This window comes from Haemaphysalis longicornis, unplaced genomic scaffold (genome assembly GCF_048455015.1).
Source record: "Haemaphysalis longicornis isolate Haplotype H1 unplaced genomic scaffold, Haemaphysalis longicornis Haplotype H1 scaffold_7, whole genome shotgun sequence".
In the NCBI taxonomy this organism is placed as follows: domain Eukaryota; kingdom Metazoa; phylum Arthropoda; class Arachnida; order Ixodida; family Ixodidae; genus Haemaphysalis; species Haemaphysalis longicornis.
In genome coordinates this window covers 139566986-139594197 of record NW_027526422.1, presented here as the reverse complement: position 1 = coordinate 139594197, position 27212 = coordinate 139566986, and the positions used below count along the sequence as shown (strand labels likewise).

Below are 27212 nucleotides of genomic sequence, written 5' to 3'. Positions count from 1 at the left end.
CCTTACCCTGACCTTTCCAGAGAACAACAAACTACCCTACGGCTCATACAATCCGGGCTCCTTCCCACAGCCTACGCGGCTTCACCTAATGTATCCGAATCGCTACGAAGCTGAATGTAAATTTTGCTCAGAAGTAGGAACACTACGCCCCGTAATCGGGGTGTGCGACTTTAGCCCTGAGCCCCCTCCACTCTTTCCGTCAACTACCCAACAAGAGCAGTGGGAGATTCTGCTTTCCAGGCACTCTCTACCTACCCAGCTTCAGCGGGTAGACAGAACACATGCCGCGCGGACTCCATATGGGCCACACAGAAGAAGGAATAACTCCCCAGGGCTGCACTCTGGGCCGTTCAGAAATCTGAACTGAAGTATTTCTTCCTCCTCCTCCTCCTTCTCTGCCGCAAGTCTCGTCGCCTCCGTCCGTGGCGCAGAGACGGAGAAGTCAGATCGTCTAACACCGGGTTGGAGCTTACTTTAATTTTATAAAAAGTTTCCACTCTTGTGCTACACCAATACAACTCAACCAAACCCCGTTCATGCATCATGCATTGTTTAACCTTACCAAGAATATCTCTTTGAAGTAATAAATGGTGTGGTTAAGTGCATTTCACTTCTCTCTGGTTTTGCTATTTGTAGAGCGATGTGAGTGAATTTAAGTGACGTCGCATGGGTAATCGTTATGGGTGCCGTTTACAGCTTTGCTTTCCAAACACATTCACGGGGTGGATTGGCGCAATTTTTTTTGTCCTGATTTGATGCTTTTTATGTCGGCTGCTAGATCGATTTGAAGTTTTGAACCCTGAATTGAACGCGTGTGAACGTCTTTTAGCAACCGAAAGAGAGCCCCCATTTGCTCGCTTGGGTTTTCCGGTAAAGATTCTAGATCAAGAAGGGCATCTGCTCTATAGTGGTAGGCCCAGGGTTAGATTCCATGTCGCCGCAACATAGTAACAGCAAAGCCATAGAAAAACACTCAGACAAGGTTTCCGTTAAGACTTGTGGGCATGGGAACAGCAATAAGCAACGATCGTCACTTTTTTTCGCATACAGTGGCAAGTAAGTACACACCTGCATGGTGAAAGTTTGACGATTAGGAGCGGTGCCGAAGGCACTGCTCCCATGCCCACTGAAGGGAATGCTGGCGGGGTGGCGGCTTATATGGTCCCTGGCAGACGATGCGGTTGTCCATTGCGCTGTCCAGCAGTAGTCGAGTTGAGGAGTTGTCAGCAAGTCGGGGTCGACTACGCAGCAGGTCTGCGCAGTTGATATTTCTTCTGGTAGATCAAACGAAGTGGCTGTTACCGGCGCGGTGGCGAAGAAGCTTGCGCAGCCACTGACCGCAACCGATAACCATGGCACTAGGAGCACGTGAAAGACCTGCATGGTGAAAGTTTGACGATTAGGAGCGATGCCGAAGGCGCTGCTCCCATGCCCACTGAAGGGAATGCTTGGTTGATTGATTGATTGTGGGATTTAACGCGCCGACGCAACGCAGGCGATGAGGCGCGCCGTAGTGGAGGGCTCCGGATTAATTTTGACCACCTGGGGATCTTTATCGTGCGCCGAAATCTCGTACACACGGGCGTTTTTGCTTTTCGCCTCCATCAGAAAAGCGGCCGCCGCGGCCGGGAATCAAACCCGCGACCTCGTGCTCAGCAGCGCAACGCCTTAGCCACTGAGCCACCGCGGCGGGTGAAGGGAATGCTGGCGGGGTGGCGGCTTATATGGTCCCTGGCAGATGATGCGGTTGTCCATTGCGCTGTCCAGCAGTAGTCGAGTTGAGGCGTTGTGCCTGCTTTCAAACAAGAACCCAAACCTCTGAAAATATTAGTGATCCGAATGAGCATACATGAAATAAATGGGAAACATTTCAGCCCTTTGAACAGTGTTATATTCAGCAAGCATACGAATTGCTGCAAAAAGGGATCCAGTGACAAAACCACGAATGCTCTGTCAGAGGCTTGGCTATAACTTCAACTAAAGTTAATTTGTAAACTGTCGTGCAGAGCTGGGCGATCTCATGGATGAGCACATTTATCTTTGGTAGTGGCCAGAGCGAATCCTAGCTACGATCGATAAATCCGATTTTTAATATAGCAAAGCATCTGAAATAGACAACAGTTGCTAACCTATTGGTTTTAGAAACTTAACATCTGCATTAGAGAGTAGCGTATGGGGCGGAAACTTGTACGTGCACTAAGCAGTTCCTATGAACACTCACATCAAAAGAAAGGCCCATAAAAGGAGCGTTATGTGTAGCAAGATGAAGAATAGGGGCGAGGGTCATCGATGCGTGAAGAAAATCGCGCATAAGACACCTTTGTTCAACTCGAAATAGGCTAAGTGGGACCGGATACCTGACGCAAACTTCCCGGAACCTGATTCCAGAACCCAGTAACTACGTGGTTACCCTGGGCTGTAGGAAGGTAGAACAGGTTAAAAACCGTGTGGGTAGATCATGTCACAAAAAAGAAACCATGAAATAAAACCTTAGTGTAAAGTTTGTGAAGGAACAGAGGCGCGGTTGGCTTGTTAAAAAATGTTTACACATGTTTAAGACCCTCTATAAAGAAGATAAGGATAATAGATGCGCCAAGCAAAGTCACCTCAGTAAATTAGAAGCAATTCTAAGAATTAATGTAAGGAAATATTCCTGACAAAAACAGTTAAAGGAACGCAGATAATTATAAAGTGACGACACATTAGAATATGGGTTATAAATTGTGCTCTCAAGTCTCTCAGACAAACAAGCCATAACGGCAGCACCAAACATAGCAGAAAACAACGAATCGAGTACAAGGTCCAACAAACAATACGAGCCGGGGTTAAAAAAATTACACCATCTTCCCTTAGGGGAACCCTGAGTAGTATGCAAAGCAGCCATGGGGTTGATTCAAGTGCCCATTAGTTTTCAGTTCGTCGTTTCTGTTAGTTTGGAGAACGTAGCTAACGTTATATTTACAGTTTAATTTCCATGGTAACTACCACACTTTTTACTTACCGGAACTACGAAATGGGAAATTGCGTTGAGCTCATGGCTGTTTCGCATACTATTCAGGGTTCTCCTACAGGAAGATGGTGTAATTTTATTAGATGCGACGGGGCTATGTCCCTCCCTTGTCGTTGTTGCGCCGTCCATACCCCACTGCGCATGCTCGGCTTGCTGAACACCCGGTGGTGTCTTACCCTTTAATGGCTCCTGGAGCGACAGTGTTACCGGTGTCTTCCTGGGCCCGCCCGGGATGAGCCGAGCATGCGCAGTAGGGGTCTGAACGGCGCCACAACAAGGGAGGGACATAGCCCCGATCATGAGATGCTGGAGTGACAGTGTTGCCGGTGTCGTGTCTTCCTGGGCCGGCACGAGACGAGCACGCTTCCCCTTAAACGGCTCCTGGAGCGGCAGTGTTGCCGGTGTCTTCCTGGGCCGGCGGATTGATAGACGACGGACGACGGAGCCGACAGCAAGAGATGCTTTGCATCTAAAAATACCGTGCCATCTCCACTAACTTGAAAGCTGAGGAGCGGCGAAGCAGGTAGTGTATAAGTGTATTCTTGGTGCCTTGGCGTTTTCGCCCACGGAGATGTAACCGTTGGGGGTAGAGGTATACAGCTTTGCTGTAACAGTCTCTTGTCTTTGAAGAACGAAGCGTTTTAGCGCGTGGCGCCGGAAAACGACTGTCTCAATGTACTTTAGTACGCAGTTCATCCACGGAGTTAAATGTCCTAGCGCGAGGTGTTGGCTAACGAGTGCCCAAGTGTGTACTTTTCGTATACGCATTACGTTCTAGCGCGAGGTGTTTTAAAACGGGCGTACCGGTTTTAGTACTGTTACTACAAGATACCAGATACGCCGCTGCCGAGGACGACGACAGGAGACGCCGATAGCCTGAGCCTCTAAGGGGTTTCGCCCGTAAAATTGGCTCTGTGAAGTAGGCACCGATGTCGCAGGATTCAAGCAGCAAAACAGCCTCTGTACATCGTTTCACTCTGCAGTGGCGGTCCGCAAGCTGACAATGATTGTGATTGCACACGCTTGATTAACGCCTACCTGCCGCGCTGGCTCAGTGGCTAAGGCCTTGCGCTGCTGAGCAAGAGGTCGCGGGTTCGATTACCGGCCGTGGCGGCCGCTTTTCTGATGGAGGCGAAAAGCAAAAACGCCCGTATGTACGAGATTTAGGCGCCCGTTAAAGATACCCAGGTGGTCAAAATAAATCCGGAGCCCTCTACTAAGGCGCGCCTCATCGCCTGCGTTGCGGCGGCGCTTTAAACCCTGCAATCAATCAACAATCGATGGAATAACGTCTGGCCTCCACTCTAGCATAGGGACAACGGCAGATAGGAGCAAGCTAAAGGAAAACGTCTGAAGTGATTACGGGGATGAGCCTCACAGTGTTATCAAACATGCCGCAGCTATACAGAGTTCATAAAATTTAAAATCAAAATGCGTTGATCTACGCATTGTAAAACAACCTGCACTATGAAAATACCCTGTGGGTAGTTGGAATTTCCAAAGCAACGAAGTAATTTTATTAGGTTGGAACGTGAATTTCCGAAAACTCTAATTGAAACAAAAAAAATCTCCCACGTAAAATTTTATGTCAATAACAAAACAGTAAACTTGCATTTAGTGCGGTCACTGGTAAAGGGCAGCAAAGGGAAAAAAAGCGAGGAGCCAAACTTTCAGCCTTTACCCGCAGTCAGAAGAACCACCGCCTTATTGCGAACTAAGGCCGCCTAAACGGCAACGAAACTGAAAATCTCCAAAACTGCGTATTCGTTTCATAAGGGAACCTAAAGAAACTGAAATAACATATTTAAATAACTTACTGATTCGTGAAAAAGTAGAAAATTCTGAAGACCCAGAAATAAAATTTTTCGGGGGAGTTTCAAACAATATATTATTAGTCAGGCACATGATAATCGTTGTAGTATTAGCAGTAGAAAACCTTATTATAAAGTCAGAATATGTAGCTCTCAGACGGTTGTTCCCTTAGTCCAGGGCCCCATTTGCTGCGCGATCCGTCTTGCCCGGTCGGTCAGTCCACGCTTGTCTTCCAAGGCTGAGTTGGAAAGCACGGCTTCCCATCCGGATGGGAGGGGCTGGGTATAAACAATTGGGTCGGGGGTTTGGGGCATTCCCATGTGGACTGATACAGGTTTGGGTGTTCTCCACAGGATGTGTGTCTGTCTGGGTACATGGTAGGGTACAATGTGTGCCGCCAATGCGAAAGGCTACGAAGCGCGTTTGTAGCTGGCGCCATGCAGCGGCTTCCTCACAGGTGAGTTGCGCGTGTAGCGGAGGAAGTGTCCTACGGGAGAGTCTGTAGTGTTTATATGTGTACGTTGTGTCTCAGGCTGTAATAATATTCAAAAAAGTTAACGGGTGACAAAAACGCACCTTGCTAGTAATCATCATCATCATCACCACACTATCTACGCCCACTGCTGGGCAAAGGCCTCTCCCATTATTCTCCAGTTACCCCAGTCCTGTGCTAACTGCGACCAATTTATCCCCGCAAACTTCTTGCTCTCATCTGCCCATCTACGTTTCTCCCGTCCCCTGCAACGCTTTCCTTCTCTACGGATCCACTCTTTTACCCTTAATGACCAACGGTTATCTTGCCTTCGCAATACCTCCCCTGCCCACGTCCATTTCTTCCTCCTAATTTCTACTAGTATGTCCTTAACACGCGTTTCTTCCCTGACCCACTCCGCTCTCTTCTTGTGCCTTAATGTTACACCTGTCATCTTCCGCTCCATTGCCCGCAGAGTCGTTCTCAATTTAAGTGGAACCCTCTTAGTCAGCCTCCAAGTTTCTGCCCGGTAGGTGAGTACCGGTAAGATGCAGCTGTCATGCACTTTCTTCTTCAGGGACAATGATAGGATGCCATTCATTATCTGAGAATGTCTGCCGTATGCACTCCACCCCATTCTCATCCTTCTAATTATCTCTTCCTCAGGGTTGGAATCCGGGCTCACAATTTGGCCTAAGTAGATATATTCGCGTACCACTTCCACTGCCTCGCCACCGATCTCAAACCGCTGTGCTGTCCCGAGGTTATTGATCATTACTTCAGTTTTCTGTATATAATTTCCAGGCCCACGGTTCTACTCTGTTTGTCCAGTGCGGAAAGCATGCTTTGCAATTCGTCCCTCGAGTTACTTAGCAAGGCAACGTCATCAGCAAATGTGAGGTTACTGAGGTATTTTCCATTAACCCTTACTGCCACTTGTTCCCAATCCAACATTCTGAATACTTCTTGTAAACATGCTGTGAATAACATTGGAGAGATTGTGTTTCCTTGTCTGACGCCCTTCCTTATAGGTATTTCACTGCTCTCTTTAAGGAGGATGATGGTAGCTGTGGACCTATTGTAGATATCCTCTAGTATTCTTGCATAATGCTCATCTACCATTGCTTCCCTAATGCCTGAATGACTGCTGAAGTTTCGACCGAGTCAAATGCTTTCTCATAATCTATGAAGGCTATATATAGGGGTTCAGTATATACAGCGCACTTCTCTATCACCTGATTGATCGTGTGAATATGCTTCATGGTTGAATAGTATTTTCGGAACCCTGCCTGTTCTTTAGGTTCACTGAAATCGAAGGTTGCAGAAATTCTGTTAGCGATTGCCTTGGTAAGTACTTTGTAGACGACTGATAGTAAGCTCATCGGCCTGTAATTTTTCAAGTCCTTCTTGTCACCTTTCTTATGGTTTAGGATGATGTTCGCGTTCTTCCAAGATTCCGGTGCACTTTCAGTCATTAGGCATTGCGTATACAGGTTACCGAGTTTTTCAAGTACAATTTCTCCGCCATCCTTCAAGAGGTGGTAATAACGTGGCTTGCTAGTAACCGACACTAATTATGCACTGAAAATACATACATGGTATCTCAACGCGAAACATATGTGTTCGTGACAGTGTAACGGTAAGACTATGCCTTCGATTTCCAGTGATAAGCCTTATGCGAAGGAACCTCAAGGTTGGAACAAATTATCAGACGAAGCCAGCAGGGACTAACTAAAAACAGCATGTTAAGTGTGTTCAGGGTAACGAGTAGTCTTAACAAAACTGAACGTGTTATTTTCTCTTTCCTCTTTCCTTCTGCAGCACCTCAACATACTTTGTGGATATTTGAGGTTACGCTACGCTTTTGTACAGGCGAACCAGAACGTAAGTACAACACTTTTAAATATATAAATAGTTTAGGATTGCTTACCCATTTGATCAGTAAAAACAGGGCTTTTTATTTCACAAGCAGCAGTAAAAGTATGTAGTGAAATGTACCACGTTTTTCAGCCCAAATGCCCAGAAGTATACTAACAGTATATTCAGAAGTATATTAATTCAGTGGAATCAAGCATAGCCCCAGACGCGAACAGGCTGGAGGTCTGCTGACAAACAAGGGTTTTCACATCATCTTAAAAGAACCCTAATGTACGTGCGCGTAATATTTAGTGCCAGCAAAAAAAAATATGTGCTTTTTTTATTTCACAAATGTTTTGTAAAGTGTTCTTCAAGATCTAGAACCCATATATGATAGGAAATTCGAGCACCTAACCACATCAATAAATACAACCCATTCTGAGCAAAGTGTTAAAAGCAATGTAGTCGATTTTTTCTTTCACGGCATTCACTGCTTTCACCGAAAAGCAGGTGCCATTTTGGCGGTAATTTATTGTTTTCTTGCGTCCAAAAGCTTTTTGTACAGTACCTCAAATAATTCTTAAACAAGCATCGCGTATTAGGAACATGTGAGGGACCTTACTTAACACTAGTTGAGACACGAAATACATTGTGATGATATGAACACTCATGATTCGCCACGCCGTCGCAGCACTTAGGGGAGTTCGAAAATTAGCTGTTTACCGCGTGAGGACAGTAATAATAACGATGCTGCTGGTGGTTCTGTGAAACGTTATTGGATGCATGAAGTGCATTTGTTTAAATACGAGTCGATTTGATTGCACAAGGACATGCTAATTGACAAAGCAGGTATGGAATGCTATGGTGGCCGCCTGACACCGATAGAAAAATTTCACAAATACCCCATGACCAAGATCGACTTGTGGACAATGCAGTCGAGGTCAGGTCTCAGAAAATTGGCATAACAGAAAAATTCTTCCTTTGGGGGAATTATCATTAGGCTTAGAGTAAACCCTGTTGTGGGAAACGACGGTAGCGTTGGCAAATGCTCACTCGTTTGACCTCGGCCAACCACCTCACAACCCAATGCCAAGCAATGCATACTGCCTGGATGAAGGGAATGTGAACTGATGATTGCTGGGACAGCACAAGTTACCTCATACCTACAATCTCTCGAGCACATTTGGGAATAAAAGAAATACGTGGCCCCTTCAGACGGCATACTTAAACAGACTCTCAATGGTTGATCGGTTGGGATAACAGGTAACACGTGTTGTGGTTTTCGGTGTAGAGCGTATAGCGAACAGGCAGCGATAGTATGAGGAGTGCCTTTAAGGCGTTAGGTCCAGATTGGCGAGGTTTCGGTCGAGATGGATTGGGAAAAGCGGGGGAGGGGGGGGGGAAGGAGCCACAGCTGAAAATAATGGACAGAGATAGGTGTGAGTGCTTCATCAACACCAGCCATTGCACGGTCGCAACAAGAAGTTTTTTAGGTATTTGCCTTGCGTTTTTCAACAGGATTGAATCGATATTGTTTTACCATACGTTACTGTTTCAGGTGGGCGTATGCCTTTTAGAATCACCTTTTTTCACTGCTGATTGCAGAACATCTGGTCCGGCTAATGGGCTACAGAAGGAGAGGCGCGATGGCGTTCATAATAAATGTATACAGTGCTAGATGCACAGGAACTCCTAGTTCCTTTCATGTTCTTTTGTGGTGAAAGTACAGCGGAGTGATTGTTTGAAGTGAGGTTGCTACTAATCCCCATGGCTGTATTTCATGACCCTTACGCATCCTGAACAGCCCATGTATTTCAAAATGCGAAGAATAACAGCATATCCACTGATATCTCCTGCTTTACTTGGAAATATATTTTCACCAGAGATGTTGGAAAATTCATGCGTTGCAACCGCTAAGTGGCATTGTGGTAATACGCGTGGTATAGTGTGTAGGTAAGAACGCGTGTTACGGCGATGTTTGAATGCATTAGATACTGCGAAGGTAATATTTTTGCTGCTACCCGTTAATTTTCTGTGCACTTGGGCCATCACGCATACGTAAAAATCTGTAGATGCGTCCAGCTAGGTCAAAAAATTTCACCAGCAAATTTTATACCTAGTTTGTGTTCACTCATTCTCCGCGCTTCAATGTTACTCCTTCGAAATAGCGAAAAGGCGTCCATCACTTCGAAAAAGATGAAAACAGAAGAGCCCCATTATCATACTCTTTTAACAAAAGTTTTCCCTCCCAACAACTTTCCAGGCAACGACACCTTTCAAAAAGCAAGTGATGAGTTGCCTGAGAAAAGCCACTACTGCTTTCCTCACGCTTAATCCGGTAAGATACAAGTACGCATCTTTTAACGGCGCAGATATTTTATGGTTGCGCTGTCTTTCGGTAATGAGATAAAACGCGCTAACAAGACGAGGACGAAGAGAGAATACACAAGCACAAGCGCGAACTTTCAACAGAATGTATTTCGGAAAGAACCCCTTTTATACACTTGCTCTCACCACAAGGAAGTATCGCGCATGCGCACGTTTACACATCTCGTAGAAAACAAATTTCTTTTTCGGACAATGATACAGAAGGCGTGCTTATGCAGTTTGCTTTTAAGCGATCTATCATATCTGCTTCTATGATTTCGCGAGTTATTTTTTCTCTGTTTTTCCTGATTACAACACATTTTTGAAAATCCGCTTCACACCCCCCTTCCCACTCGCACGTGCTGCAGTGGTGCGCCAGCCATCCGCTACTGCCATTCCTCACATTAGCGCAGTGTTCACGAAGTCTATCGTTCAAGCAGCGCCCCGTCTGCCCTATGTACCATTTTCCACATGAAAGGGGTATTTCATAGACAACATTTCCCACGCATTTGACATATTTAGTATCGTGCTTTTTGGCACATTGGAGGGGAGGTTTTCTAAAAGGATTGCTGGCTTTACACAGTTTAGTCAATTTGTCCGGCGCAGAAAACACAACTTTGATATTGGCTCGCCGGCCAATTTTCTTTATATTGTGGGAGACACCGTGCAATTACGGTATAACGGCGAATTTTGGGCGGCTGTTTGTTGCTGCGATTGGTTCATCCCGCGTTGCGGCACGTATCTTTTTTAGAAGGGACTCAGCAACCGAAATCTGCACGTGGACTGGATAACCAGACTGTGACAGTCTTTGCGACTGTTGACTAAGGCTTTTATTCATGGTATGGGCACATGATTTTTTTATTGCATTCGAGAAACACATGCTTGCAATACCTCTTTTCACCAATTTTGTATGCGCTGAATGGTAAGGTAGGAGGGGCTTATTGCTCCGCGGATGATAAGTCCAACAAGTATGATCCGGGTTAAAAGTTAAATTGATGTCAAGGAACTGGATGGTCTGGTTAAAAGGAACTTCATAGGTAAATCTAAGCGGTTTAAAATGTTCTTTGACTATGGTTAACACTTCAAGGGCACAAGATTCCAGCACATCAAATTTGCAATCGACAAGGAACAAAAAATCATCAACAAAGCGAAAGACACGAATCACCTTCATTTTGTCAAAGAAGCCGGCAACACCATTGTCTAGTTTAGATAAAAACCAGTCGCTAAGAATGGGGGCAATGCATGAACCAATGCAAATTCCTTTTCTTTGAAGACACGGCTTACCATCGTACTCAATGTAAGTGGAACGCAGGTAAAACGATAAAAGCTCTAAAAAACCGCTAACCGAGACCCCAGCAGCATTTTTAAAGGCCACAGAACCGAACTCATCAATGTATTCTTCAATAAAATAAAGCAGTTTATCCTGTGGCAGAGAATAATATAGGTCCTTGATGTCCAGTGAATCTTGTGCCCTTGAAGTGTTAACCATAGTCAAAGAACATTTTAAACCGCTTAGATTTACCTATGAACTTCCTGTTAACCAGACCATCCAGTTCCTTGACATCAATTTAACTTTTAACCCGGATCATACTTGTTGGACTTATCAGCCGCGGAGCAATAAGCCCCTCCTACCTTACCATTCAGCGCATACAAAATTGGTGAAAAGAGGTATTGCAAGCGTGTGTTTCTCGAATGCAATCAAAAAATCATGTGCCCATACCATGACTAAAAGCCTTAGTCAACAGTCGCAAAGACTGTCACAGTCTGGTTATCCAGTCCACGTGAGATTTCGGTTGCTGAGTCCCTCCTAAAAAAGATACGCGCCGCAACGCGGGATGAACCAATCGCAGCAACAAACAGCCGCCCAAAATTCGTCGTTATACCGTATTTGCACGGTGTCTCCCACAATCTAAAGAAAATTGGCGGGCGAGCCAATATCAAAGTTGTGTTTTCTGCGCCGGACAAATTGACTAAACTGTGTAAAGCCAGCAATCCTTTTAGAAAACCTCCCCTCCAATGTGCCAAAAAGCACGATACTAAATATGTCAAATGCGTGGGAAATGTTGTCTATGAAATACCCCTTTCATGTGGAAAACGGTACATAGGGCAGACGGGGCGCTGCTTGAACGATAGGCTTCGTGAACACTGCGCTAATGTGAGGAATGGGAGTAGCGGATGGCTGGCGCACCACTGCAGCACGTGCGAGTGGGAAGGGGGGTGTGAAGCGGATTTTCAAAAATGTGTTGTAATCAGGAAAAACAGAGAAAAAATAACTCGCGAAATCATAGAAGCAGATATGATAGATCGCTTAAAAGCAAACTGCATAAGCACGCCTTCTGTATCATTGTCCGAAAAAGAAATTTGTTTTCTACGAGATGTATAAACGTGCGCATGCGCGATACTTCCTTGTGGTGAGAGCAAGTGTATAAAAGGGGTTCTTTCCGAAATACATTCTGTTGAAAGTTCGCGCTTGTGCTTGTGTATTCTCTCTTCGTCCTCGTCTTGTTAGCGCGTTTTATCTCATTATGTGTCACCAACAGGCCCAAACCTCGCCCCTCTCTGTCTTTCGGATTGGTGTAAACAGGTGGTTTGAGCAAAGGGGTCTGAGCTGTAAAATAGTCAGCTCTTTTAACAGCGCAGATGTTGTATGGTGTAATTAGGCCTTTTTGTAAGTCTGCTGTGCGTCCTGCGTCACGCCGTCGGCCTCGCAGAAACCCGTTTCCAGACTCGCTCACCGAAGTCACAGTGGTCTCGCTACCCGCGGCTTTGATTCTTCCCGCTACGGGATGTAGAGGAGAGGGAACCTCCCGCCGCTGACCTTTGGCTGCCGATTTATTTGTGCGAACCGTAGAATTTGCCGGGAAACGGCGCTGCACTACTCGAGCAAATTCCCTTTGACGTTCGACCAGTTATGAGAGAATCGCAGCTCCACTGTTTCGACACATTTCACAATGGGTGGAACAGGGTCTTTTTTTTTCAATGCCTGCCCAAGTTTTATGAAATTGGAACAATTTTTGTGGCACGATGGCATCAGGTGTGTTTATTCTCTACGCTACATGCGGTGACGCATCGCAATACAAGCCTTCTATACCCTTTACCACATATTCCCACAACTCATGGTTTAACAAAGACCTAAAATTCCTTCTTAACCGAAACAAGCGTGTTTATAGACAAGCCAACTCTACAAACAACCCTTAAATGTGGGGCAAGTACTACACTTGTTCCACGTCATACCTCAATAAAGTGGCAACTGCCGCACGTTTATTTGATCCACAGACCTGCTCTCAATGTTCCAAACTATTGCTAACACGTTATGGCGTACGTGGTTCTTGAAATCTCAACACAGCGCGATGAAACCGCTCTATTCACATGGTAGATTAATAAATCCTTACCAGTGTGCTTCAAAATTTAATACTATTTCGCATACGTTTCTCAGACCATCATATCGCTACCACCCTACCTGTAATGCCCCTTTCAACCTAACCAATGTCTTAAATACTAATCATTCTGAGGTCATATATAAACCAATTACTTCTCAAGCTCTGCTCCTCCACCGCTTTAGATTTTATCAATACCAAACTATTTTCCCGTTTTCTTGTGTAGTGAAATCCTATGCATTATATTTAATCAGTCATTAAAAACAGGTGACATTACAGATGACTGGCAAGAAGGCCTAAATTATTCCCTTCTTCAAATCAGGTGATAATGCAATTGCATCCAACTATCGTCCAATTTCACTAACGAGCATTTTATAGAAGTTGCTTGAGCCCATCATAGCCACAAGCATTCTGTCACATCTATATTTCATGAATTTCGCTCAGGCACATCAACGTGCCTTTCGCAAACTCCTATGATGTGTAATAGAACTAGCGGAGTTTACCTATGAAAATCCTCACGCAATGAATAACAACCTTCAAACAGATGCCATCTTTCCAGGCTTCGCCAAAGTAATTGAGCGCGTTCAATATAATACACTACTAGGAAAGTGGAAACAATTCCCTTCAGCCAATAGATGCTACTCTCCACTTGCAAATGGTGCGGCTTGCATCCCCCAGGGCGCTCGTCTATCCCCTATCCTATTCGTAATCTTTATAGATAAGCTCCCACGTAACACAATAAATAAAGTTGGGCTTTTTGCTGACGGATTCGTTCTTTATTCGGCCATCCATCTATAGTCTGAAAGATTCTGAATACCTGGCGCGTGATCCCAACGCCTTAGTGCGAATCCTAACTCATGCCTATAAATGTAACTAATTGCAAGCTATTTCATTCACACACAAACAAAAGAGCCTAGCTTCTTGTCCTGACAAAATTGATTCAGTGCTTGTTGACCCGACTCCAACTTACAAAATTGTCGTACACATGTTTACTCGCCTGAACTACACACGTGGAAATAGCCTCCGCAGATGCTTCACGCGCACTTGGCTGCTTACGCGGAAATTAAGAATCAGTATCTCTGGATATAAAAAAGTAGCTTATCGAACATTAATCCCACCCAAGCTGGAACACGTTTCTTCCATTTGGAACCCTTCACAAATTTTTAGCCAAGAACCAATTGCGCTCTTCCTATCCCGTCACAATTTTAACAGCACCTGCGTGAGCGCCCTAAAACAAACATTACCCTCCCTTCGCTACCATCGCGTCGAACCATCTCTTGTTTCTGCTTATTTCGCCGTTTTTTATCACCCGCAGCAAAGCCACCCTTCCTAAAAACACCTCCAAGAACACCCTCCCACCTAAACAATTGTACCCAATAGCACATATGAATCGTCGCACTTCACCAATTAAAACTCCTTTTCTCCAGATGTTATAATACTTTGGAACCCCTTGCTCAAACCGTCCTACCTTTCGGAAAAACCTTCTTCACATACAGTAATTCCTAACTTTCTTTGATTCTTTGTGCATCAATCGTAAATTTTTGCACTCCGCCCACTAATATTTCTGTACTGTAAGCTATAATTTTGTTGCCCCATCGTGTGTTCAACGATTGACTGTGTATGCATTTTTTGCCTTTCTTTATTTTTTGTTGTGTATGCTCGCCTTTGTTTCCAGCACACGTTTTTGTTGCCTGTGCAGAGAATTTTTTATTGCTTTGGTTGTTTTTGCTTTGCCTTGTATTCATTGGTAATTACTGAGTGCTCTATTCAACAAGTTATTATAGACCGCCCCCCTTAAGGTATGCCTTGGAGCTCTTAGGGTGGCAATAAATGAAAGGAAATTAAACTAGACTTGTGGTTGTCTTTTACTTTTCAAAAGCAATGTACTACAGTTAATCAACACCTTCCGAAAACTATTAAATATGTTTTGCACGTGATGAATGGCGTACTACGCGCGCAAACACTCCATCCAACACACAAGCCCCCTCAATGTGCTTCTCACGCTGCTGGCCAGCGTTTACGGAGCGATCATAATAGTTTTCATTGATATGGACGCAACGTGTTATCCAGTGGATTTACCACACCCAGCAAGAAACAATATGCCAAAGCAGTAAAATGTAGCAATATAAAAGGTCTTACGCTCAGATAACTGCTACAATCCAACTATAAATATAAATGTTTTTATCGCAAAATCAAATGAAGAGTAATTACTTTTGTTTCGAAGTACACAAGGATACTGCACACGGCTGGGCGCACAATAATGTGCTTGAGATACGCGGAGTTAAACGCGGTAAAATAACTATTGTGTTTCTGGGGGCTTCCTTCTATTTTTTCTCACATGCACTACTTAGGATCAGAAATGAGGAAGGAAGCATAGAATCATGTTTAGTGTACTTTGTATAATGTGTAATAGAATTACGTAGATTATACTGTATATTAGAATGTTGCATTATCATATCATAATATTGTGGCTGGCCTCCGGGGCTTTGCCAACCTCCTAAAGCAGCTTTTTCCCGGAAAGCGACATGAGGTTCTGGGAAAATAAAAACCGATATGGTATTATAAGATACGCGCGAATTTTGTTTACATTGTTTGGTTACCAGGGCGTAGCCCCGCGCGAATATGCAGTCCTTTATTTCGAGTGGAGCGCCTGTGTGTCTCTTTGTCGCATGCCGCGCCCGACAATCTTGTTTATAGGTCATCATCATCATCACCAGCCTGTCTACGCCCACTGCAGGGCAAAGGCCTCTCCCATTATTCTCCAATTACCTCGGTCCTGTGCCAACTGTGACCAATTTATCCCCGCAAACTTCTTGACCTCATCTGCCCATCTAACTTTCTGCCGCCCCCTGCAGCGCTTGCCTTCTCTAGGGATCCACTCTGTTACCCTTAATGACCAGCGGTTATCTTGCCTTCGCATTACATGCCCTGCCCAAGTCCATTTCTTCTTCTTAATTTCTACTAATATGTCTTTAACACCAGTTTGCTCCCTGACCCACTCCGCTCTCTTCTTGTCCATTAATGTTACACCTATCATTTTCCGCTCCATTGCCCGCTGAGTCGTTCTCAATTTAAGTTGAACCCTCTTAGTGAGCCTCCAAGTTTCTGCCCCGTAGGTGAGTACCGGTAAGATGCAGCTGTCATACACTTTCTTCTTCAACGACAATGGTAGACTGCTATTCATTATCTGATAATGTCTGCCATATGCACCCCACCCCATTCTGATCCTTCTAATTATCTCTGCCTCGTGGTTGGGATCTGGGGTCACAACTTGGCCTAAGTATTGGCGGTGAGCGCGACCAAGGGCGGCGCTGCGAAGCGCGCCTCCGTGACGTCGGCTTAGGGATGCTCGCATTTGTCGTCTGCTTCCCTCGGGTTCGCTTTCTCTGCTGTTTCTTTGCGCGCGGTTGACTTTTGATGCTTGTCCGCAGCAGATTTTGCGTATGCGCAACTTTTTATAATAATAAGAGACTTAAATAACATACACTAGCTGAAAGCGTGATTTAAAGTATAGTTTTTGACACCGTTCCGGAAGAAACATTGCCGGCGTCGCCCCATTACTGCTAATACGGTCGTGTGCCGAGCGCGCAGAGTCGAAGCTAGGCGTGAGCTTCTGTATCGAGAAATCTTTCGAGCAAAGCGTAGATTCAGAGTCTAATAACCGACAACAGCGAAAATACAAGACCGAAACAAATTCCCGGCATTCCGGGCTGTCGGCTTTGGCAGAAGGCATTACGACTCCCAGTAATCATATGTAAGGTAAACCAGTTTTCGCAACCTTTCGAACGCTCGAAAGTATTACATCACATCTCTTTACGTTGTCATGGTATGAAAAAATGCCGACATGCACTATGGGAAGCAAAAACTGTAGGTTGAATTCCAAATAAATAGCTGCGTGTACATGCGCGGTTTGATTATTTTTATACCAGGCTTCTAACCAGTATGGAGGTGTATTGAGCAAAACGAGTCACGTCTACGGTAAAGATACAGTAAGATTATGTTTGTTCAGACCTGGAGGGATATTTAGGTACATTTACCACAGCCATATCTTGCCAATATTCAGATATGCTTTATAGGAAAACTGCACTGAAGAGGAGGGGTGCAGGAGGAGGAGAAAACTTTATTTAACCGTAAAATCGAGCTGATTAGTGGGCCGGGTCCTCAGTCCAGGACCACAGAGTAAAAGTAATTTTCTTCAATTCATAGAACGCATCTTGAGTAACCAGAATTCGTTCTTTTACGCCTGCAAGGATTGGAAAAGAATGACGAGCTGCTTGGAAATAGTCATCGGTTTCGATTATTTTAATATATGCACGTATACTATTTATTGCGTTCGTTAGCGAGTATATCAAGCCTTCAACACCGTAATAATTGCCTAATTGTTCGGGTCAGTTCGTTATGATAACGATGGTTAGGTAAGAAATCCGGAGCAGAAAAGCCGTCTTTGGGTCCTCTAGATAACGTTGCCTGAGGTGCGATCGCGGTGGCGTAGCACAAACCGTCTCATTGTATTTGCGTGTGAATAAACAACGCACGCTGCGGATATGCACCTTCTTGTACGCTGCCATAAAGAAAGCCAATTTATGGAGAAGTGAATGTATGCCATGCAGCCTGAAGAAAATATCCACACGATCTTTGTAAGCCTCCCAAACATCCCCAAACCTACTAATAAGACGTTTGTGGTGGTGCAGAAATAATAATGCGTTAGGTCCAGAAGAAAAAAAAACATTTATCTTTTACAATTCAACGAAAACGATAGAAATAGAAGAGAGCCGCTTTATTTGCTGCTGTGCGATGCGCATGTATGGGCCTGCTGCTTGGTACGTAGCATTAGACTGTTCAGTCTTCATATGAGCATCTCAAGAATACTATAGGGAAGCCCATGCATTTTTAATACTTATTGAGCAGCTCTGAGCGCTGAACCTCGCGCATAAGCCAGAAAGGATTACACACGATATTCTGACCGTTGCTCTTACGAAAGTTGTTCTCTCCCTCCTCGTTTGTTGCAAACTTGTGGAGGATACAGCTTGCAATTATTTAGAGGTGTTGGAGCTGGCAAGAATAACTGAATTATTAGAAATACGCTTCTTAATGCGTTAAAGTATCAAAGCGGGCGATCTCTAGCACAGGCACTGCTGCCCCTCACAAGCGGAGCGTAGCAGACAACAGCGGCGCGAGTCCCTAAGCCGACGTCAGAGCCAGGGGGCGCCACTCAAACATCTCATCGCCAATATATATTCGCTTACCACTTCCACTGCCTCGCCATCTATCTCAAACTGCTGTGCTGTCCCGAGGTTATTGATCATTACTTTATTTTCTGCATATTAATTTTCAGGCCCACGGTTCTACTCTGTTCGCCCAGTGCGGAAAGCATGCTTTGCAATTCGTCCCCCGAGTTACTTAGCAAGGCAACGTCATCAGCAAATCTGAGGTTACTGAGGTATTCTCCATTAACCCTTACTCCCACCTGTTCCCAATCCAACGTTCTGAATACTTCTTGTAAGCATGCTGTGAATAACATTGGAGAGATTGTGTCTCCTTGTCTGACACCCTTCCTTATAGGTATTTTACTGCTCTCCTTATGGAGGATGATAGTAGCTGTAGACCCATTATAGATATCCGCTAGTATTCTTACATAATGCTCATCTACCCCCTGGTTCCGTAATGCCTGAATGACTGCTAGGGTTTCGACCGAGTCAAATGCTTTCTCATAATCTATGAAGGCTATATATAGGGGTTGAGTATACTCAGCGCACTTCTCTATCACCTGATTGATCGTGTGAATATGGTCCATTGTTGAATAACCTTTACGGAACCCTGCTTGTTCTTTAGGTTGACTGAAATCTAAGGTTGCAGAGATTCGGTTAGCGATTACCTTGGTAAATACCTTGTAGACGACTGACAGTAAGCTGATCGGCCTGTAGTTTTTCAAGTCCTTCATGTCGCCTTTCTTATGGATTTGGATGATGTTCGCGTTCTTCCAAGATTCCGGTACCATTGCGGTCATTAGGCATTGCGTATACAGGTTTGCCAGTTTTTCAAGTACAATTTCTCCGCCATCCTTCAAGAGGTCTGCTGTTATCTGATCCTCACCAGGTGCTTTGCGCCCTTTCATTTCTTTCAAAGCCTTCCTTACTTCTTCGGTCGTTACTGGTGGGATGTCTATCTCCTCTGAACTACTATCTCGTTCGGCATTATCCTGTATGTCCCGGCTACTGTACAGATCCCTATAGAACTCCTCGGCCACTGTGACTATTTTATCCCTATTTGTGATGACATTGCCTTGCTTATCCTTAAGTGCATACATCTGATTTTTCCCCACGCCAAGACGTCTCTTTACTGCTTTCAGGCTACCTCCGTTCTTTACAGCGTATTCGATCCTCTCCATATTATACTTCCGTATGTCAGCTGTCTTGCGCTTATTGATTAACTTCGAGAGCTCTGCTAGTTCTATTCTGTCAGCTGCGGTAGAGATTCTCATGGTTTGCCGTTTCCTGATTAGATCTTTCGTCTCCTGTGAAAGTTTACCAGTATCCTGTCTAGCCATAGTGCCCCCGACTTCTACTGCACACTCCGTGAGAATGCGTGTAAGGTTGTCGCTGGCTTCCTGTGTCGTAAGCTCGGCTTCCTCGTTAAGGGCGGAATATCGGTTCTGCAGCGCGATCCTGAATTCTTCTACTTTACGTCTTACTGTTTGCTCATTTATCGGCTTCTTTCGTACTAGCTTGTTGCGGTCCCTCCTCAACTCTAGCCCAATTCGAGATCTTACCATACGGTGGTCACTACACCTTACCCTTCCGAGCACTTCCACATCCTGCACGACGCCAGGGTTATCGCATGATATGAAGTCTATTTCATTTTTGTGCTCCCCATTCGGGCTCCTCCAGGTCTACTTCCGACTGTCCCGTTTACAGAAGAAGGTATTCATTATGCGTAGGTTATTCCGTTCTGCAAACTCAACTAGTAGGTCCCCCCTGCTATTTCTACAGCCCAGACCATAGTTCCCAACTGCCTTGTCTCCAGCCTGATTCTTGCCTACTTTAGCATTGAAGTCCCCCATAACTACAGTATACTGCATTTTTACTTTAGCCATTGCCGATTCCACATCTTCATAGAAGCATTACACTACTTGGTCGTCGTGGCTGGATGTGGGCGCGTAGCCCTGCACCACCTTGAGCTTGTACCTCTTATTGAGCCTAATTACAAGAGCAGCTACCCTTTCGTTAATGCTGTAATATTCGTCTATGTTGCCAGCTATGCTTTTATTGACTAGAAATCCCACCCCCAGTTCTCTTCTGTCCTCTAGACCACGGTAACATAAGACGTGTCCATTTTTCAGCACCGTGAAGGCTTCGCCGGCCCTCCTAACCTCGCTAAGCCCTATTACATCCCATTTACTCCCCTCTAATTCCTCGAACACCTCGAGACTTGCTTCGCTAGATAAGGTTCGCACGTTAAACGTTGCCAGGTTCAGATTCCATTGGCGGCCTGTCCGGATCCAGTGATTCTTAGCACCCTCTGCTGCGTCACAGGTCTGACCGCCGCCGTGGTCAGTTGCTTCGCAGCCGCTGGGAACTGAGGGCCGAGGGTTAGTTGGCGTATTCATTGGAGGTTGTGGCCGGTACTACACCAGGGTGGCCAATCCTGCTCTGGTGTTTATAGGTAACTGATATCATCTCGTCGTCACTGATCGGGAGTGTTCTTGTTTGGTCGGCCATGTTATCAATTTTTTTAATTCGCATGTTCCGGGAAGAAGAGGGTTCTGAGATGAATGCTGCAGATCAAACGTCAGGGCACACGATTCGAAAATCAACAAAAGGGAAATCAACAGCAGTCCCGAAACAATCGTTGTGTCATTTCTTTGAAGTGTTCTTTCCACAAACTCTCCGTGTGTTCCAGCGTCAACATTGGCGTCATGGGTGAGAGGGTGCAACGAAACGGGACAAACATGGCGCAAAATGGACACACCCGCTATCACTAGATGAAGGATGTGTGAGATTCCAAAAAACAGCATTCTGAGAAGCGCCATGATCCGGTTTTTGTTCTTTATCACTAAACTGGGGACGGTGAATGAGTGCAAGGCAAGATTACATGTCAAAACTGTCATTAACTACCGCGCGCTGACTTCCTCCGTATTCGTTACTGGCCGGGTGGTACGCGACCACGATTGAAGTAGTCATTTCGGAACTCTGTGACATTTGACTGATGAATTATTTAATTAATTAATTAATTAATTAATTAATTAATTAATTAATTAATTAATTAATTAATTAATTAACGATAGATTGATTGATTGATTGATTGATTGATTGATTGATTGATTGATTGATTGATTGATTGATTGATTGATTGATTGATCACAAGGTCTAACGCGCCGACGCTGCACAGGCGATGAGGCGCGCCGCAGTGGAGGGCTCCGGATTACTTTCGGCCACCTGGGGATCTTTAACATGCCCCGAAATCTCGAGCTCACAGGCGTTTTCGCTTTTAAGTGCGAATGCACTTCTCAAGCGAGCCTGAATCGTCCGCCGCCGTAGTCCGCATAGCAACAGCTGCGGCTGCGCGCGCTCCTCGTCTTCCTCCTCGTCTTCCCTAGCAACGGGGGGAGATGGGCGCGCGCTACTCTCCTCCTCTCTCCGCTCAGTGACTGCGGGTGTTGGGCGCCTCCTCATGGCACATACCCACGTGAGGGACTGACCAGAAATCGGGCGTGAGAAGGGCTAATGCACCCGCTTAAAGGAGTACCGCCTACCTCGCCCCCAACCTCTCACGCGAAGCGGTCCTCCAGTACGTGGACGCGGCCATGGAGAGCGTCTGCGCGCGTTCCAAACCCTCGGATCCCGTCGTCTCGGTCGGCGACTTCAACGTCGACGTCCGCAAGGACGGAGAGTGGTTGGTCGACTACATGCACGCCACGCACTCCATGTCGTGCGTACCCCTCGACTCACCCACCACCATCAACGGCGGTTTCATCGACCTGGCCTTTGCGAGAAACTGCCGGTCCGCACCGTCCTCCAGGACCCTTTGACGGTCCATTTCACGGACCACAAGGCGATCCTTCTAGCAATCAAGTACAACGACAACACAAACAGGTGTCTGTGAATAAATGCATCTTTCTTTTAAGTGCGAATGCAACCGTGCATTCGCACTTACACACTCTCCCCCTCGGGGAAGTGCGAGGGAATTTTTTTGCCTTCCTCAGAAAAGCGACCACAGCGGCAGGGAATCGATCCCACAAATCTTCTTCGTAAGTGCGGGCTAGGCATATAAGGCTGTGATGAGTGGTCTCATCCCTAAAAAATCAGCATGCGCCGTTTACACACCCATCACTATCTCAAACACCATCCCTAACACCGGTTGGTAGTTATCATAATCCTGAACCTCGGCGCCCTGCGGGTAGTACGCATAAAATAAAAATGTTCCGAAGAGCGTCACGCGTGTGTTCTGGCAATTGTAACAAATCGCCCAACGCCTGACGATTACGTAGTCGGCAGCACCTGCGGAAAACAGCCCCGAGGACGAGGCTTGGCGGAACACTCGAGTACCATTGGTGTCCGGGCCACAAATGTCCAGACATTTTCTTGAGTGCGCACTTCAGCGGTGTACAGAGCGCGGCCCACGAATGTCTCTGCTGTACCCGCCACCACGGGCAAGGTCCTAGTTGACCGACGCTTGCGAATACAGGGCTTCACGCCGGCGCCTGCTGGCCCAAGATCTACACAACTGGAGTGTACTAGAAGTTAGTACACTCTCGACATAACCGACGACTCAGTTCTTCACCGCTGCTAGCGCGCCTCAGACCGACCATTTCGTCGCAACCACAGCGGCAAGTGTAGTCCCGCAAGGCTCTGTTCGAAACCACATCGTGGTAGTGTGTCCTTGCATCACTTCGTGCATTCTTTTTGCAACGTGTTTCTTGCGTTAGTGCTGTCCCCTGAGTGTTCTTCGGGCTCCGTTCAGACTAAGTGCTTGTTGTCATGGCGTCTGCGTTCCCGATCTATCTCTTCTAAGTAAAGTACATGTAGCATTTACTTGTTCTCTTCTGCAGCACTCGTATCATACCCTCATAAGCTACCATAAACAAGACCTGTGCCTACGAGGCCATTATCCCACCACGAAGCTTGTTGGAGGAAAAGGCATCGCTACAACTGCCATTCGGACATTCTTCATACGCTGACGTCGCCATAGAATATTGGGGTCAACCTTAACATTTGCGCAGTCTCAGCGACAGCGGTATGCCGTTGCATACCGCTGAAAGTGAAACCCATGTTAGTATCTGTGTTTTGGGAGTTCCCCAGGATATCCTTTCTGTGCACCTACAGGCTGATAGAGCCTGTTACCGCAAGGGCAACCCAAGGCCTCTGTCACCGCTGTCAATGTCCACGCTAATGCAGCAGCGAATAAAACAAAGAAAGGTCGCAGCCTCATCGGCGCTCTACTTCCATCACGGAGAACTGACTGCCCCACTCCTCAGTCGCTTGAAGGACCGTTTCCGCGCGGAGGCTTCAAATGGAGCTGGCCTTATTACAAATATTCACCTAGGTTTCTTCTTCCAGGCCTCACCCCTCCATTTTGGACACACCTACCTTTCGTGCGTCCCCGTACTCACAAGCTGCCACTAATTGTCTCTCCGGGACCTAAGCAGCTCTTCGAACCGCACGCATGCAACACCTGCGGTGGAGAGGGCTTGATTTTAGAGGACTTCCCGACATCCAACGAAGATTATTGGGCCTCAAAATCTGTTTACTCTCGCATTTCTGTACAAATGAACATATTTAATGCATATAACAAAAAAATTCACATGAAAAATGACAACACAGAAACATGCAAAAGACTTACATCAATTACCTCAAAATAACCATGAACGTATTGGATACATAATCATAATCGTCATCAGCCTATCTACGCCCACTGCAGGGCAAAGGCATCTCCCATTATTCTCCAATTACCTCGGACCTGTGCCAACTGTGACCAATTTATCCTCGCAAACTTCTTGATCTCATCTGCCCATCGAACTTTCTGCCGCCCCCGGCAACGTCACCTTCTCTAGGGGTCCACTCTGTTACCCTTAATGACCAGCGGTTATCTTGCCTTCGCATTACATGCCCTGCCCACGCCCATTCCTTCTTCTTAATTTCTGCTAATATGTCCTTAACACGTGTTTGTTCCCTGACCCACTCCGCTCTCTTCTTGTCCCTTAATGTTACACCTATCATTTTCCGCTCCATTGCACGCTGAGTCGTTTTCAATTTAAGTTGAACCCTCTTAGTGAGCCATATTGGATACTATTGGATACTCTGATTTGTAAATGAGCGCCAAAAAAAGCTCAATTTTTTCATGCAGAGCTGCAACAGGTGACACTTTCCCTTCCGCTCTTTCTAATGTGGTAGCCTCTGGCGCCTGAAGGACGCAATCATTCTCAGAAAAACTCATGAGAGGGTGGCAGGTGAACTGCAAGAAGCATGTCTTATTCCAAATACGCCGAAAGGGTTCATCATTAAGGACTCGCAATATCTTTTACATAGTAGCTGTATATGGGTAAGTTTGAACAGATTCCCCGCTGTCGTCGGATGGAAACTCACGAGGCTGTATGCCTATTTCAAACGTGGGGTGGTCCGTAGCGCAAAGTGTTTCATAGCGCGCGCTCCTACAATGGAGTAGTGAGGCGCGGCCGTCCACTGCAGTGGCTCACAGATTAGGTAGGAAAGCGCAACAGTGCAACTGAGCGAGCGAACAGGCACGTAGCCAAATCTACTACCTTGCTAAACTCCCATTTACATGCCGGCCGGCAGGAGCAGTGCCGAAACGCGTTGGAGTCATACTTAACCCAATTGAAAGAATAACGCGGTTCCACGTCGTGAATGAAAGCGTGTCAAGTCACGAGAGATTGTAGTCCTTCGAGAACACAGAGGGGAAAGACTCTACAACTTTCAAGTGTCTACAACTCGCATTCAGAACCTTTACGAAGTGCTAAGGTGTCCTCGGAGTGTGGGTAGTTGGGACACACCCGAGTTGGGTGGGACACACCCATCGGACCCGACCGACCATCCAGCAGCATACGGGCATGCATTTCAAGTTCATTGATTGTGAGGTTTAACGCGCCGACCCTACTCAGGCGATGAGGTGCGCTATATCGGAGTGCTCTGGATTAATTTTGACCACCTGGTTTTAGAACGTCCGCCGAAGTGTCGAATACACCGGCGTTTTTGCTTTTCGCCTCCATCAGAAAAGCGGCCGCCGCAGCCGGAAATCCACCTCGCGACCTCGTGCTTAGCGGAACTACGCAAACTGTCTGAAGTTGCCAGCACTCGAAGTTAGCGTATATTATTGCGTCAACCGAGTCATTTTGAACGCCTTTGTTAAAGGCAGTGATTTTGCCCACTCCAATAATCATCACCATTCGCAGAGCGTGACGGTGCTAAATATTTTTCATAAGAGTAGTCTTTTGACGTATTGTGTGGTAGAGGGACGGCGTTCTCTTCAACCAGTCCTGCGCGACAGACGCAATGTTTGGCGTGTAAGTGAAAATCGATTAAAGGCGCCATCTTACGCACATCGATATCAGTGAGACTTCGCCTCTCGCATTCTTATTATGGGTGCCCGAATATGACTTGAACTTTAGGGTGTATCTTTTATCGAACCGTCGTTTTTTTTGTTTTGGTGTAGGAAACGACATATTTAGTTTGCTTTATTTCTTTTTCTGATTGTTTTTAGTAGCGCATCCATTCTTTCATTGCAGCAGAGTTGCCGCAGAGTTCAAATGACCGGGTCATGCTCCGTGATGTAGCATGAAAGTTCCCCCTTCTTAGCAATTACTATGGTGTGTGTAATTTTTTTGCTGAGACCTTATGACGCAAGGTATACAGCAGTAACGACACCGGCCAACAGAACGTTCAGGTTGACTTTTTGGTGTCTCTTTCCAATTTTTAATGCGAAGCATTCTTTGCCGAGCACCCCCCCAGCCAGGATTAAGTGAAGTCCGGTATTTCCACAAAAGTGTAGATGTCGCGGAAGTTCCACATGTAACCATTATATTAGCGTACGTGGAGATAATTGACCGGATGAAATTTTGAAAAAATCAGAAATAAGAAAAATAGATAACACTTGCGGGAACTGGCGAACCATACAACGCCTTGAATTTCCACAATGATGCAGATTCTGCGAAAGGTTCAAAAGGAAATCGTTATAATTTCGTGAATAGAGATAACTGGTCGGACGAATATTGAAAAACTAAAAACTAAGAAACATTAAAAAATTACGAAAAGTTACAAAATTGTATAACGCATGGCGTTTACACATTAATACAAATTTCGCGAAAGTTCCACGTGTAATCGTTAGAATAGCGTAAATGGATGTAATTGATGGGACGAAATTTTGGAAAACCAAGAAAACAAGAAAAATAAAAAATAATTACGGAAAAAGTCTAACTGTGTAACGCCCCGTCTTTCCACAATAATGGAGATTTAGGGGAAGTTCCACCTATTGTTATAATACCGTAAGTGGAGATAATTGGTTGAATAAATGTTGAAAAATAATAAATAGCAAGAATATTAAAAATAGGGATAATGTCAAACCATACAACGACCTGCATTTCTACAGTAATGCAGATTTCGGGAAAGGTCCCCCTCTACTCGTTATAGCACCGTAAATTGAGATAATTGGGGGAACGAAATTTTTAAAAAGCTAATAACAAAAACGTGGAAAAATGGTGAAAATCGCAAATCGTATAACCACGCATTTCCAAAATAATGCATATTTTCCCGAAGTTCCAATTACATTTGTTATATTAGCGCAAATGAGATAATTGAGAGAAAGAATTTTTGCAACACTTTTTAAAATATCAGAAAAATATGAAAAGGACGGAATTATCACCATTTACGTTATTATAATGGTTACATTTGGAACTGTCTAGAAATTCACACTATTGTGAAAATACAGAGCGTTGCAACGATCGCCAGTTCGTGCAATTATTTTATAATTTTATGATTTTTTTAGTTTCCGAAACTTTCGTTCGACCAGTTATCTCTTTGCTCTAATATAACGATTAGAAGTGGAACTTACGTGAAACCTCCATTTTTGTGAAAATGCCATGCGTTATACGTATTGCCATTTTCCGTATGTTTTACATTTTTTCGTAATTTTTTAGTTTTTCAAAATTTCGTCCGACCAATCATCTCCCTTTACGTTGCCACAACGATTACATTTGGAACTTCATCGAAACCTGCCCCATTGCGGAATTACAGACCATTACACGTTCGCCATTTTCCGTTTTGTTTTATATTTTTCGTGTTTTATTTTTCCGAAATTCTGTTCGACC

General features: G+C 45.3%; 1 protein-coding gene across 1 annotated transcript in view; it reads left to right on the top strand.

Moving 5' to 3' along the window:
- LOC144145188 (uncharacterized) overlaps positions 1-27212 on the top strand; it is a 63882-nt gene that overhangs the window by 13060 nt on the left and 23610 nt on the right. Inside the window, exons 3-4 of the mRNA XM_077676708.1 lie at positions 7116-7178; positions 9415-9489. Coding sequence (XP_077532834.1) covers positions 7116-7178; positions 9415-9489 — 138 coding nt within the window. The remainder of the gene's footprint in view (positions 1-7115; positions 7179-9414; positions 9490-27212) is intronic.